Source organism: Schistocerca americana, chromosome 1 (assembly GCF_021461395.2).
Source record: "Schistocerca americana isolate TAMUIC-IGC-003095 chromosome 1, iqSchAmer2.1, whole genome shotgun sequence".
NCBI classification, from domain to species: domain Eukaryota; kingdom Metazoa; phylum Arthropoda; class Insecta; order Orthoptera; family Acrididae; genus Schistocerca; species Schistocerca americana.
In genome coordinates, this window is record NC_060119.1 from 831993342 (window position 1) to 832008902 (window position 15561).

At 39.8% G+C, this 15561-nt stretch overlaps 1 protein-coding gene across 1 annotated transcript in view; it reads left to right on the forward strand.

The window, feature by feature from the left end:
* LOC124613094 (nuclear cap-binding protein subunit 3-like) overlaps positions 1-15561 on the forward strand; it is a 97244-nt gene that overhangs the window by 32449 nt on the left and 49234 nt on the right. The window contains exons 4-6 of the mRNA XM_047141690.1: positions 10735-11009; positions 11097-11304; positions 11392-11589. Coding sequence (XP_046997646.1) covers positions 10735-11009; positions 11097-11304; positions 11392-11589 — 681 coding nt within the window. The remainder of the gene's footprint in view (positions 1-10734; positions 11010-11096; positions 11305-11391; positions 11590-15561) is intronic.

Consider the following 15561-nt stretch of genomic DNA (forward strand, 5'->3'; position numbering starts at 1 on the left):
CTCTCCCCAATGTTATTCAATCTGTATCTTGAGCAATCAGTAAAGGAAACAAAAGAAAAATTTCGAGTAGGTATTAAAATCCATGGTCAAGAAATAAAAACTTTGTGGTTTTCTGATGACATTGTAATTCTGTCAAAGACAGCAAAGGACCTGGAAGAGCAGTTGAATGGAATCAACAGTCTTGGAAGGAGGTATGAGGTGGACATCAACAAAAGCAAAATGAGGATAATGGAATGTAGTCGAATTAGATTAGGAAATGAGACACTGAAGTAGTAGATGAGTTTTGCTATTTAGGGAGCAAAAAACTGATGGTGGTGGAAGTAGAGATGATATAAAATGTAGACTGGCAATGGCAAGGACAGCATTTATGAAAAAGAAAAATTTACTAACAGTGAATATAGATTTAAGTGTCAGGAAGTCTTTCCTGAAAGTATTTGTATGGAGTGTAGCTATGTATGGAAGTGAAACATGGACGATAAATAGTTTAGCCAAGAAGAGAATAGAAGCTTTCGAAATGCGGTGCTACAGAAGAATTCTGAAGATTAGATGGGTAGATCACAAAGCTAATGAGGAGGTACAGAATAGAATTGAGGAATTTGTGGCACAACTTGACTAGAAGAAGGGATTGGTTGGTAGGACACGTTATGAGGCATCAAGGGATCACCAATGTAGTATTGGAGGGCAGTGTGGAGGGTAAAAATCGTAGAGGGAGACCAAGAGATGAATACACTAAGCAGATTCTGAAGGATGTAAGTTGCAGTAGTTACTTCAGGAGCAACAACCCCCCCCCCCCCCCCCCCCCAACCATCGTGGTCGTCAGTCCGCACTTCTCAGCCGGAGAAGCGTAAGTCTTCTTCGGCTCCTCTCATCAGGAAGGGATCACCAGATCCCTTGGGTCACTTTGTTCCCAGGTTCCTGCAATGGCTGAAGCAACCACAGTTAGCTGGTCGTAGGGCTTCACAGTCCTCCTCACTCCCTGAGACTGAATCAGTGAAGTCCTCCCTACCGGAAAAACCTAAGGAGCAGCGAGAGAAACCTGAAACGGAAAATACCCCCAAGAGCCAAGGCACTGCAGCGGCACTCACACCACCACTGCCTACAAACTCTGTGTCTGAGAATGAGGTGGAGTCTCTGGCGTCCGCTGAGGACGTAGATCTCGCTGGGCTCTCAGTCACAATGTATGTCGATTGCACAGGTACTCATCTTGTGACAGCAGGGACCCTGAGGCGTAGACTGCCTCATTGAGTGTTTCATGCCTTCCTAGTCTCATGATAACCTAATCCTCTAGCGGAATTGCGATGGTTTTTCCATCACCTGGCTGAGCTACAGCAACTGTTAAGCTTTACACCTGCTTTCTGCATTGCCCTCCAGGAAACCTGGTTCCCGGCAATGCGGACCCCTGCCCTTCGCGGCTGTAAGCGATATTACAGGAACCGTAGCAACTATAATAGTGTGTCGGGTGGAGTTTGTGTCTATCTTGCACTCAGTATGTAGTGAATTTATTTATTTATTTTACACATCAAGTTTCATAGGACCAAATTGAGGAGCAAATCTCCAAGGTCATGGAACGTGTCAGTACATGAAATTGCAACATAAACGTAATAACAGATAAGAATAAACGTTCATGAACCTTAAACAAGTCAGTCCATAAGTTTAAGTAAACGTTATCAGCAATACAAAAAAATCAGCTTAATTTTTCAAGAAACTCCTTGACAGAATAGAAGGAGTGACCCATGAGGAAAATCTTCAGTTTTGATTTGAAAGCATGTGGATTACTGCTAAGATTTTTGAATTCAAGTGGCAGCGTATTGAAAATGGATGCAGCAGTATACCGCACACCTTTTTGCACAAGAGTTAAGAAAGTCCGATCCAAATGCAGGTTTGATTTCTGCCGAGTATTAACCGAGTGAAAGCTTCTTATTCTTGGCAATAAACTAATATTGGTAACAAGAAACGACAATAAGGAATATAAGTATTGAGAGGCCAATGTCAGAATACCCAGACTCTTGAACAGAGGTTGACAAGAGGTTCGTGAACTCACACCACTTATTGCCCGAACCATCCATTTCTGAGCCAAAAATATCCTTTTAGAATGGGAAGAGTTACCCCAAAATATAATACCATATGACAATAGCGAATGAAAATAAGCAAAGTAGACCAATTTTCGTGTCGAACAATCACTCACTTCAGATACCGTTAGAATAGTAAAAATGACAGTTTTAAATCTTTGAACAAGACCCTGAATGTGGGCTTTCCATGACAGCTTACTATCTATCTGAACACCTAGAAATTTGAACTGTTCAGTTTCACTAATCATGTGCCTGTTCTGTGAAATTAAGATGTCAGGTTTTGTTGAATTGTGTGTTATAAACTGTAAAAACTGAGTCTTACTGTGATTTAGTGTTAGTTTATTTTCTACAAGCCATGAACTGAGGTCATGTACTGCACTACTTGAAACCGAGCCAATGTTGCGCACAAAATCCTTTACTACGAAGTTAGTGTAATCAGCAAACAGAAATATTTTATAGTTACCCGTAATACTAGAGGGCATATCATTTATATAAATAAGGACCAGCAGTGGCCCCAACACTGATCCCTGCCCTGCCCTCCCCCCCCCCCCCTCCCCCCACTTGACAGTACAGTACCCCACTCAGACCCCACATCACAGCCGTTATCAACATTGTGAATAATGACCTTTTGCTGCCTGTTGCTAAAGTAAGAGGTGAACCAATTGTGAGTTACTCCCCATATTCTGTAATGGTCCAACTTCTGGAGCAATATTTTGTGATCAACACAATCAAATGCCTTAGTTAAATCAAAAAATATGCCAAGCGTTCAAAACCTTTTGTTTAACCCATCCAGTACCTCACAGAGAAAATAGAATATAGCATTTTCAGTTGTTAAGCGACTTCTAAAGCTGAACTGTACATTTGATAGCAAACACTGATGGCATAGAAGTAGGTCTAAAATTATCTACATTATCCCTTTCTCCCTTTTTATAAAGTGGCTTTACTACTGAGTACTTTAATCGCTCAGGAAACTGACCATTCCTAAAGGAAAAATTACAAATATGGCTAAATACAGAGCTAACATGTGCAGCACAGTACTTTAATATTCTGCTAGACACTCCATCATAACCATGAGAGTCCTTAGTCTTGAGTGGTTTAATTATTGACTCATTCTCACTCTTGTCTGTATCACAGAGGAGTATTTCAGACATCAATCTTGGAAAGGCATTTGCCAAGAAAGTTATATGATTTCCTGTAGAAACTAAATTTTTATTTAATTCACCAGCAATGGCTGTGCCCCTTCAAACTCCTTTTGAAGCTGTGGCTTTGAGGATAAGGACGACACAGGAAATAATTGTCTGCCATGTATATCTCCCTCCAAATGGTGCAGTACCCCTGAACATATTGACTGCACTGATTGATCAACTCCCTAAACCTTTCCTATTTTTGGGAGATGTTAACATGCATAACCCCTTCTGGGGTGGCGCTGTGTTTACAGGCCGAGGTAGGGAGGTTGAAAATTTACTGTCCCAACTCGACCTCAACCTCTGCCTCTTAAATACAGGTGCCCCCACACATTTCAGTGTGGCACATGGCACATATTCAGCCATTGATGTCTCAGTTTGCAGTCCTGGCCTACTCCCATCTGTCCACTGGAGACCACATGACGACCTGTGGGGTAGTGACCAGTTCCCCATCTTCCTGTCACTCTCCTGGCATCATGCCCATGGATACCTACCCAGATGGGCTTCAAACAAGGCAGAGTGGGAAGCCTTTACCTCTGCTGTCACCTTTGAATGTCCCTCAAATGGTGCCATTGATGTTGTCATTAAACAGCTCACTACAACGATAGTTTCGGCAGCGGAAAACGCGGTCCCACATTCTTTCGGGTGCCCCCAGCGAAAAACAGTCCCTTGGTGGTCTCCATAAGTCACTGAGGCAATTAAAGAGCGCCGACAAGCTCTAGAGCTACAAAAGTGGCACCCTTCCCTAGAGCACCTAATAGCCTTTAAGAGGCTCCAACAAACTGCATGTCATTAAGGAAACTACGAATGTGTGGAAGTAGTGCACAAAGTCCTCTCACAGGGAATCAGTTGTCCTCTGCCGGCTATGCATTGGCCATACGTTCTTAACACATGGATACCTCCTCTTTCACGAGGATGCACCTCGGTGTTCCTTTGGCTCACAAATTATGGTCGTCCACCTCTTGCTGGACTGCACACTTTTAGCCGTTCTGCGACGGACTTTTAACTTCCTGCATCCTACCTTCGGTGTTGGGTAACAATGCCTCAACAGCAGATTTAGTTTTACATTTTATTCGAGATGGTGGGTTTCATCATTTGATCTAAATTTTAGCGCATGTCCTTTGACCCTCTGTGTCTTCCACCCTAGTGTTTTTAGGGTGGAGGTTTTAATGTGTTGCAGAGTGGCTGGCTTCTCCTTTTTATTCTCATGGTCAGCCAGCCATGGTAATCTGCTCTCTTGTTTTGATCTCTTCTACATGTTTCTTGCGTGTCTCTGTGATTTTCTTGTCCAATTTTGTCCATTTTAGTGTTTGTTGCCCTTCTGTCATTCTTGTGGTTTTCTCCTTTCTTCCAGCTGTGATTTGTATGTCTCGATTATTTTACCCCCCCCCCCCCCCCTTTTTGGAATTATTTTAATCAGAATGCAGTGAATGAGCTCATATTTGCTCAGCCATGTTTCTCAAATTGAAGTCTACCCAACAGTGTTAGTTTAGAAATACTATAAGCTGTAATTGTTGCGGAAACCATATTCAGGCATGGTAATGGAACACTGTGCTTTTCAAAGTGTGAAGAACTTGGCATAACCACCCTCATATAGAAACAGTCTGTGAGGAACTTAGCTTAACCATCCTTACACAAAAAGTTCCTCACCTTTAAAGTGAGTTGGGCATCAGTGAGGAGAATTGACACTGAGGCAGAACATGATGTGTTAACTTGGCACCAGTTACAGCCCAAACTTCTTTTTTCTGCTCTGTAAGAGTAGAAAAAAGGAGCTTTGAGGAGTTTCACAACACTGTGAATTGTAGCAAAGAATTGTGAAATAGAACAACTTGATGGATATTGGTATTAGTGAATTAAAGAAAGATTGGGAGATTGCTATGACAGATGTGAAAAACCAGTTAATTTGTGTTGCGTCACAATACGCCATTACTCTAAGAAGCCCTTATAGCCTCGACATAAGATCCTATGTTTACAGTACATTCACCACCACCACCACCACCACCACCACCACCACCAGTGATTTGACTTACATACCTCTCAGATTTCTAAATGCAATAATAACTGAGCTGTAGATACTTGCAGTTTGTGGCATCATGTAAAGTAACTCAAAAAGTTTTGTACAAAAAACACTTCTACATAGACTCCTTCCATAACACACAAAGTGTTGAAACAATGTTCTGTCTGAACCGGTGCGCGCGCAAGCATGTCTGGGGTTATGGAGCCTACTATATCCACAAATCTTCTCTGGAGATCTCCAAGGTTATTTACAGATGAAACAAACACAATGTCTTTCACATATACTCACAGGAGGAAATCCGGGGGTGTTATGTCCACAAATTGAGGTGCCTTCTTGGGTGGTCTGTCACATCCTATCCATCACTGTGGAAGTGTTTGGTACAGGAAGTCATGAGCATATAAACTCCAGTGCGGTGGACCACTACCTGCTGGAAGGTTGCATTTTGCTGAAGATGCTGAGGGACAGCAAATAGCTCAAGTATGTGCAGACAAATTTTTCTTGCTGGTGTGACTCTTCAACTTCTCCCATTGTAATTCGTGATGGAATAGTTCACACTCGAAGGGCCCGATGTCGTCAACCAAATAGCACAATATTTTGTCAACCAACCATATTGCCATCATCAGGTGTGCTAATGAATTGATCACTTGGGGGATGGTGTAGGGCATATATTCCCTCCCCCCTTTCCCCTCTGATCTGAGTCTGTGTCATTATACACTGAAGAGCCAAGGAAACTGGTACAAATGCCTAATATTGTGTAGGCCGCCCCGAGCATGCAGAAATGCCACATGATAGGGCATGGACCCAACTAATGTCTGAAGTAGTGCTGGAGGGAATTGACACCATGAGTTCAGCAGGGCTGCCATAAATCCGTTAAGAGTAAAAGAGCGTGGAGATCTCTTCTGAACAGCACGTTACGAAGTGTCCCAGTTATGTTCAACAATGTTCATGTCTGAGGAGCTTAGTGGTCAACGGAAGTGTTTAAACTCAAAAGAGTGTTCCTGGAGCTACTCTCTAGCAATTCTGGATGTATGGGGTGTCGCATTGTCCTGCTACAATTGTCCAAGTCCATTGGAATGCACAATGGACATGAATGAATGCAGTTGATCAGACAGGATGGTTACGAACGTGTCACTTATCAGAGTTGTATCTAGATGTATCCGTGGTTCCATATCACTCCAACTGCGCATGCCCCACACCATCACAGAGCCTCCACCAGCTTGAACAATTCTCTGTTGACATGCAGGGTCCATTTATTCATGAGGTTATCTCCATACCCGTATACATCCATCCACTCAATACAATTTGAAATGAGACTCATCTGACCAGGCAACACGTTTCCAGTCATCAACATTCCATAGTTGTTGTTGGCAGACTCAGGCAAGGCATAAAGCTTTGTGTTGCACAGTCATCAAGGGTACATGAGCAGGCCTTTGGCTCTGAACGCCCATGTTGATGATTTTACGTTCAATGGCTCGCATGCTGACACTTGTTGATGGCCCACCATTGAAATCTGCAGCAATTTGCCAAAGAGTTGCACTTCTGTCATATTGAATGATTCTCTTCAGTCACTTTGGTCCCGTTCTTGCAGGATCTTTTTCTGGCTGCAGCGATGTCGGAGATTTGATGTTTTACCAGGTTCCTGATATTCACTGTACACTTGTGAAATGGTCGTATGGGAAAATCCCCACTTCGTCACTACCTCGTAGATGCCATGTACCATCGCTCGTGCACTGACTATAACACCATGTTCAGACTCACTTAAATCTTATAACTTGCCATCGTAGTAGCAGTAACCGATCTAACATTTGCACCTGACACTTGTTGTCTTATGTAGGTGTTGCCGGCTGCAGTGCCGTATTCTTCCTGTTTACATTATCTCTGTATTTGAATACACATGCCTATATCAGTTTCTTTGATGCTTCAGTGTAGAATCTATTGAGATTTGAGCAAGGGAATTGATGATCAATTGTGACAGTGGCCACATCCTTAGTAAAGTCTCGGAACTCACACTTAGTGTGATTCAGAAGAGAAAATAGATATCTTACGACAAATAGACTTTGAATCCCTGGATGTGACTGCTAATGTAGCAATGTGTTGGCAGGAGGAGGAGGGGAAGAAATACTGGCTGCATGCTTTTTCCTGGGTGTGGACTGTGCAGTTTGCAGCACCATGTCAGAGGGAGGGGGAAGATAAAGTAGAAGTTCTGGGCAACTCTTAGGCAATCAGTTCATCAGTGTACCTGATGATGGTAATGTGATCGGTCGCAGAAATATTGGGCCTGTTGGATACTGACATCAGGCAGTTCACCTGTGAATTATTTTGTCGCTTTATGTTATGGTTTTCTTTATGAAAATACTGGTCTGACTATGCTGTCTTTCATCAGTGCACACCACTCATTCACCTTTTTGCTGTCTCTGATATGTTCTGGAAAAACTGTCAGGTTTTTCTGAACTGCAGGTGCAAATGTTGTACTTGATTAACCTTCGTACATGTGTGGAAGACTGCTTTGTCAGAGAAAATGACAGAAGTTTCGAGTTTCAAAATAACATTTCCTAGATAGCTGGAATTTACCTGATCCAATCCTTCTCAGTAGCTAATTCATGTTGAAGCAGCAAGTCACTTCACTTCAGTACTAGCATGTAAGCAAAGCCGTTTGTGCAGTACCTTGTAAGTACCATTGATGGATGTTTAAGCTTTTGTGATGCTCAGTAAATGGCTGTGATGGGTTTCTTTGGAAGGTCTCTCTTATCTTATCAGGTACCTTATTTCTCTGTTCTTATTTCTAATTACGTAAAGTACTCATGATAATGTATGTCAAATATGTCGCATGATCTGATGATAATTTTGGCCATCTACAGTTATAATGTAACAGTATCTGACACGCTCTGTGGGATTATGGTAGTCATAGCCGATAATTTTATTCCTTTTTTTTATGAGATATGCTTGGTGTAGAGTCTTCTTATTGAAATTTGGTATTCGGTGTGATCTTTATTGTGAGATATGCTTAGTGCAATTCTTTCCTGTATTTATTATTCAAAAACAATATCTCTGCTTCAGGGACTTCAATGAATAGAAAGTGGCACGAAAGGAATGATATCATTGTATCTTTTTTTTTTTAATTGTGATTTCTTATTTTAAATTGATACACATCTGACTATAGTGTAAGTGCTTGACTTATTATTTGAAAGTTATTGCTGGTTTCTTGTAAGTATGTTGACTTTAAAATTGCAAGAGAAATAATGCCCAACAGCTTCTGTGGTCCATGTTAGCTCTGTTGGGTGGTTCTGCTGTTGCCACACTTTGCTCAGTCATTGTACAGTACACACAAAATAATAATTACAGCTACAATTAACATACATGTAAGATGTAAATTTATCCTTTTTCTAATTCTTCAAGAACAAAAATTTAATTAGCGGCTTGACATTCTGAGTGGTGGAATATGTAGGTGGAAAACACTCACTCAAATCAGGAGGAGAGAGTGGCATTTTAACAGTCCCCTCTGCCATTTCATCAGAAGAGTGCTATTCTGCCAGAACCTGTGTGTCTGTATATGCGCCCAGTAGATAGGAGATCGTCATACCGAGCTTTAGTAGTTGTAACACCTGGTGGCTCCCTTTGAAATTCACATGGGAAATTTCTTTGGACAGCAGTGGGTAATTTTGTTTCTGCTTACCACTCTATGCATTGGGCTCTCTCTCGGGAAATAGTCATTTCTGGTAATTATTTAGCACAAACAATCCTGTTGGATTTTTAAAACCGCTACAGTTCTACTCTGTGTGTAAAATAAATGTATTCCAGCTCTCAAGTTCATATATGTCTTTCTTTTAAAAGGAGCTATGAACCTGTAGGAGTATGTTTAAAAAAAAAGGAAAGAAAAGAAAAAAAGGGTTACAGGAAAGCACAGACAGACATTATTTCATTTAGTGTGTGTTGCTAGCAGAATTCATTTTTGCCAAGTCACTTCCTGAGAGAAGATTTAAATAACAGCAATCTTGTCATACACAACTGATTTCTTTGTTAAAGTTTCTTCATTCTTCTTTAGTTAATGAGAAATACGTTTTTAAATGTAATGGGGATTTCTTCTCCCAAACAGTGTGAACAATCAGGTAAGTGATGATTTTGGAAAATTACTACAAGAACAGAGAGAGATTTGAGATTCATAGAAGGTTCAGATGATGTTAAAACCTTGTCAACAAACTGTTAAAACAAGCGTCTTGGCAGCTATGTGAGAAGCAGTTAATGAAAAGGAAAGCTAGATAATACCCACTAAGTCGTTGCAGAGCTTAAAGTTCTCATTCTGTGTAAAATCAGTCATGTGTCAAAGTTGTCTATCCAGGTTTTTGTTGATCTTGCTGGCATAGAAATGAAAGGTCATGGAATGAAGATTCACTTGTGTCGTGTCATAATGGTTCATCAAAGATAACTAATATGTTTCAGTATTATGAGAAGGGGAGCTGCTATTCACCATATAGAGGAGATGCTGAGTCGCAGAAAGGCATAACAAAAAGACTCGCACAATTACAGCTTTCGGCCATTAAGGCCTTTGTCAACAAGACACACACACACACACACACACACACACACACACACACACACACACACACACACACACGAGACTGCAGTCTCAGGCAACTTGAAACTACACTGCGAGCAGTAGCACCATGTTTTGTGTGTGTGTGTGGGGGGGGGGGGGGGCGTATGTGTGTCAATTGTTGATGAAGGCCTTAATTGCCCAAAGCTATAATTGTGAGAGTCTTTTTGTTGTGCCTATCTGCTACTCAGCATCTCCACTATATGGTAAATAGCAACTTTCCTTCTCATAATATTGATATTCCATCTCGGATTTTCCATAATATATTTCATTTATTTGATTGTCAGGTGAGTGCAAAACAGACATATTAAAATGCTGAATGGAAAATAACGTAAGTTTCTCAGTGGAGGAAAGGCCATTACATCTGAAGCAACAGAATTGTGTAGTTTATAATCCTTATATTACTCAGAGTGAAGAAGAGTCTGATTTTCTTAATAGACATTAACAGTTCCAGTTCCAGTATACCTCTAGTGTCAGTAATGCTCCATCTTGAATGACCTTGCTATCAATGGAATTCCAAACATAAAAGATGGAAAAATGAAAGAAATGGGTTAGAAATAGTATCACCAGAACTGTTGATGTCTAGTTTCAACACCAAACAGTAGATTAAGAATTTGTCTTTCTTACTCAATGACATAATTTTTGTGTTTGACACTCATTTATAAGTCATACGTATATAAATAAAAAACAGTGTATTAAATCTTTATGTGGAACAGCACCAACCTAGATATAATCACTATGATCTGTCAAGCTTCAGTATCTACTTGTTTCTAGTCTCTCTCTCTCTCTCTCTCTCTCTCTCTCTCTCTCTCTCTCTCTCTACTGACTATTGAATCTGAAAGTTTCCAACACTGAACTCTGAATTTTCTGTAGGTAATGTTGTGTGGTTAGATGAAGCATCTGCTGCAAGAGCTCTCCACGGTCTTTCTAAACAAATACAAGGACTTGAAGCATTTCATGCAAAAGCTGACCCATATAGGAAAGAGGAAAAGAGACAGGCAGCAAACAAGGAGAGTGATAAAAATGATGATATTGTTGTTTTGGACCAAATTCGCTCTCAAGATGGTGAAATAATCATGGTTGTGGATGAAGTTGATGCTGAATCTGATGTACATACTCCATCTGAAGATGTGAGAGTGAATACTGCTGTGAGTTACTATGTCATACTTAGCTATTAACTTCAAAACAAAAAAAAAAAAATTGCTGGCATTTATATTAAAATTAATTTTCTGTAGCAAGTGTCATCAAATAATGAAGCAAAGGATACTGTTAATGCTGTTGACATCACAGTACCAATACCACCTGGCTTATGGCGAAAAGGTGCTGACTATCCTAAGGCTAAATGTATTCTGCTTCGATTTTCTACTAGAGCAGACAAGAAGTATAGGCATGCCGAAAAGTTAAGCGAATATTATAAAAAACATGGAAATCCCAACTATGGAGGTATGATTTTTTTTTAAATTTTTTTTTCAAAGTGTGTGTTGCAAAATTTTTTGTCTGTAAAAACATGTAAGTCTTGACTTTTCATAGGTGTGAAAGGTATTATAACAACTTCAAGAAAAAGACGTTTCCAGGCCATTGATATGAATGAAAAAAAGTTTGATGATGATCTGGGTGATTATTCAAGTGTTCGAGCTGATTTAGTTCAAGAAACTAACAGTAAGAATCCTTGGGGTGTGTTAGCGAAGAACTGGAGTACAATGGATAAAAGTTTGCTTAGAAGACCAAGTAAGTAACGAATATGTAATATTTAAATGTGAACTACTTTAGTTGTGTGTAAAGCATCACCACATGGCCTGTGAAAGAAGCACATACTTACTAATTACTGAACTATGAGAGAGGGAAAACAGTAGTACTGACAGGTACACAGACAGAGAAAATACATTGTGTCTCCCAAGTTTTTGGAATTATATATAGGTTTTTTTTTGGAAGAAAAGGCAGGCAGAAATATGAATTGATATAGGCACTGTTAAAGCGAAAATGGTATAATAAAAAAAGAAGTAGATGGTAAAGTAACCTGAAAATAATCATTTTGTGCCTATCAGTTTTCCTATTTTTAAGTTGTAAATCTCAAATTGTATTTGTTTGGTCTGTTGTGTATCTGTCAGTCAAGATGCACTTTTTCTTACTGTAGTGTCTCATGTATTATCAATACATTTTAATTAATTTACATATGATCATTTGATAATTGAAGGAAGTGAATGACACCACTTTTGAAGGAAACTTACTGCTCTGAAATTCTGCCTAGTAATGTGATGACAGTGAATGTGTGGTGAGAATGAGGCCTCAAACGATTGCTGTACTCTTTCCTGTACTCTTTTTCTTTCCTGTGCTGCAATCCTTTTTCCTTACTTGGTCTGTAAGATGGCTTCCTTGTTGATTCCAGTCTCACGGGGACCGCATGCAACAATTCATGTAGCACTGTGAGTTTTATTCTCTGTAATGTCCATCTACCATCAGATATGGAGCTGATATATCAAGAGATAGTTAACATTGTTTGTCAACGCTTGCCTTTCCCAGTAATGGTTGATTTCAGTGCCCACAAACCATTGTGGGGCAGTGCTATGACTTTTGATCAAGTCATTCTAGCAAAATAAGTAATCACAGATTCTGACTTACACGTATTCAACAGTATCACTCCAATTCATTTTAGTGTGGTAAAGGGAATGTGTCCAGCTATCTGTCTCTTGATCTGTAGCTCCGGCTACATCCCCTCAATCCAATAAAGAGCCCATGATGGCCTCTGTGAGAGTGGTCATTTCCTGATCGTCATGACACTTCCACACCATTACCTGGCAGAGTACCCACCACAGTGGGATCTCAAGAAAGCCAATTGGTATACTTTCAACACTGCCTTTCCATCTTATACTGTTCCACAAGGCAATATTGACTACATACTACAGGTTACAACTACATGTAAGATGCTTACTCCTTATTCGTGTCTATTATGGCTGAGTTTTCTCTAAAACCAGCTGTGTTGATGTAACCACAGTGCTTGGACCAGTGTGTATGCCTCACAGGGTAGAGTTGACATCTCGCTCACAAAGATTATGCACCTGAAGACCAAAATGGGACTGTGTGCCTACTGGTATATGTCCTATCAAAATTACCACACTTGTCATTAAAAATCTTCACACTCAATCAGTTCTAATTATATGAAAAGGATTCGAAAGGAGACCCTACCTTCATAGAACAGAAAGGTTTGTCACAAGTACAAGACACATTTATAACATTTCTACATGTATGTGTTGATGGTCAAACTTATTTGGGCTTGTTATTACTTTCCTTAGGTAACCATTGCTTCTGCCAATCTTTGCTAATGACTCACCTTTAATATTGATAAGTTCATGATCCTGCCCACAAACACTGCAATATTTAATGAATTTATTGAACTTCTCACAGCAAACGGCCTTCTATCATTCAGCCATGTTTGACCTTCATCCACGACACCCCACTACTCGTTGCGTTTTGCACCACCTGTAATGGTTTGCCCCAAGCTGAGCTTCTTGATCACTGAGGGATTTCCCTGACAGCGGTGCTGCTACACTAGACTGCTACATGTAAGGTGCAGATATTGATACTCAAAGAGTAACTATATCCGCAACCTTACATATCACAATACTAAAAGCAGCAGAATTAACAATCCCCTTTTCCTTGGGAACATCTTACCAGAAATCTGTCCCATGCGGTACACACATCAAACCACCAAGGCCATCTAAGCTTGCAGGCAGGTGCTCCAACAACCTAGGCATTGCCAATCTGACTTTAAAAGGCTGTGCGCTCAACTACACTATCTCACAAAATACCAACCAGTTGAAGAAATGTTAACCCATTAGCGCCGGAATTAACTTTTTTGTGATTTAAAAACAAAAATTGTGTTATTATGTCTGTAAAAGGCATAAATTACACAACAGAGTTGTTTCGACAAAAGTCATTGCCGCCATTAGCGAGGTATTTGAAGTTGACATATTGCAACACTAGGCGTTTTCACTACCTAAATTTATACGGATTAAAACTTCAACTAAAATAAGTAGGTTATTGAAATTTCTTATTACATATACAAGTTTTGTGCAAATTTATTATTCAGTCTTCATTATACAACTGATACTTTATAACACAGAACAATTAAAAATCAAAAATCAAATCTTGAACTCAGCATTATTTTACATGAAATGGAATAAAACAGTCAATACAGCAAGCAGTAACCTCCAAAGAATATATATTTGAGTATTTAAAGCACAACCATACTAAAAAACCAAATCATATATCGTAAGTTACTGTGTAAAACATACTTACTTGAACTTATACTCCATTTTTCTTCGTCATTCAGCAGACGACGACTTCCAACACTGCCTAAGCCGCAGAATTTAAATGTATTGTTAAAACTGTTGCGTTGTAGTGATCTTTACAGTCTTGCGGAATGGAATCCAGTGCTGCCAACACTCTCGCTTCGTTGATGTCGTGGAATCAACGATTTTAAAAAAGTGTTACAAATGTTGCCATAAGGCAACGCACGGCGCTAATGGGTTAAGATATATGTTGCTACCATAGGGACCCATGCCTCATCTTCACTGGCAGGAGCCCAGTTGCATTGTATCTATGGCTGCCAGCTGGCAACCAGTAATCGTGGTATTTTCTTGGGCATAGTTTTCATACTGTACCTACTGTTACTGTAGAATACTTGGCAGCACATTGATCTTGAGTACTCTTTTCGCTATTCTGTGATGTGAGCATTCTGCCTGTATTGCACAGAGAGTGGGGTATTAGAGGCCGGGTGCAGTAAGTGATCTCCCGCCACGGGAGTAGGCCTGGGAGACCCTTTGGCTACTTCTGGTAAGCACACCTCCCTTGCCTAACTGTGTTTTATTATGTTTCTACATCTATACTTTACTGTGTATTTGGTTCAGTGTTTCAGAGGAAACTTCCCAAGATCGAATGATCTATCTAGCCACACCTGAATGGTTGACCAGGATGACTCAAGGTCTTCACGGTGTTTTTGTATTCGTCCTTGATTTTATAATTTTTTGTTTTTACTGTTCCCCGACATGAGCATTCTGGTCGCCTTCCTCAGTGTCTTTTATTACTTTTTATTGGTTGCTTTTCGTTCACTCTACTTCTTACCTGGTTCTATGTCTCACATTATATACTGCTGTGCTTTGATTATTAAAAGAAGCAGCTCTGGATGAACTCACTGTTTCATCTTTTTAACCTCATAATCAGTCAATCTTGTAAACAGGGCTGTGGCTTATGAACACTTTAACTGCAACAAAATGTTACGCATAAATTTTCTAAGACTGTACTGATACGAAATGCTCTAGTAACCAGTGAAATTCAACATTTTAAATTCTTAGGACGTACCATAGAAAATAAACCTAGCTTAAAAGTATTATATTCATGAGTTTGTGCAGAAATTTGAATGCTGCTGTTTTGACTATGACTAATATCCCTGCACAGTTACAGTGAATTGTGAAATCTTGTCTCCTTTGTTAGATTAAACACCTCTTATTCTGAAGGCTCATAGTGAGAAGAGTCTTGTGAATGTTACCATGTCAGGGAAAATATATATAGAATATAGATTTTATACTAGAATAATATGTTTCAATTTAATGTTCATTTCATGGGAATTGAAATAAGTCAAAAAATTGTAACATATGTAAGGATACAGGGTACTTTTTTATGACTTTATTAAATTCTATAGTC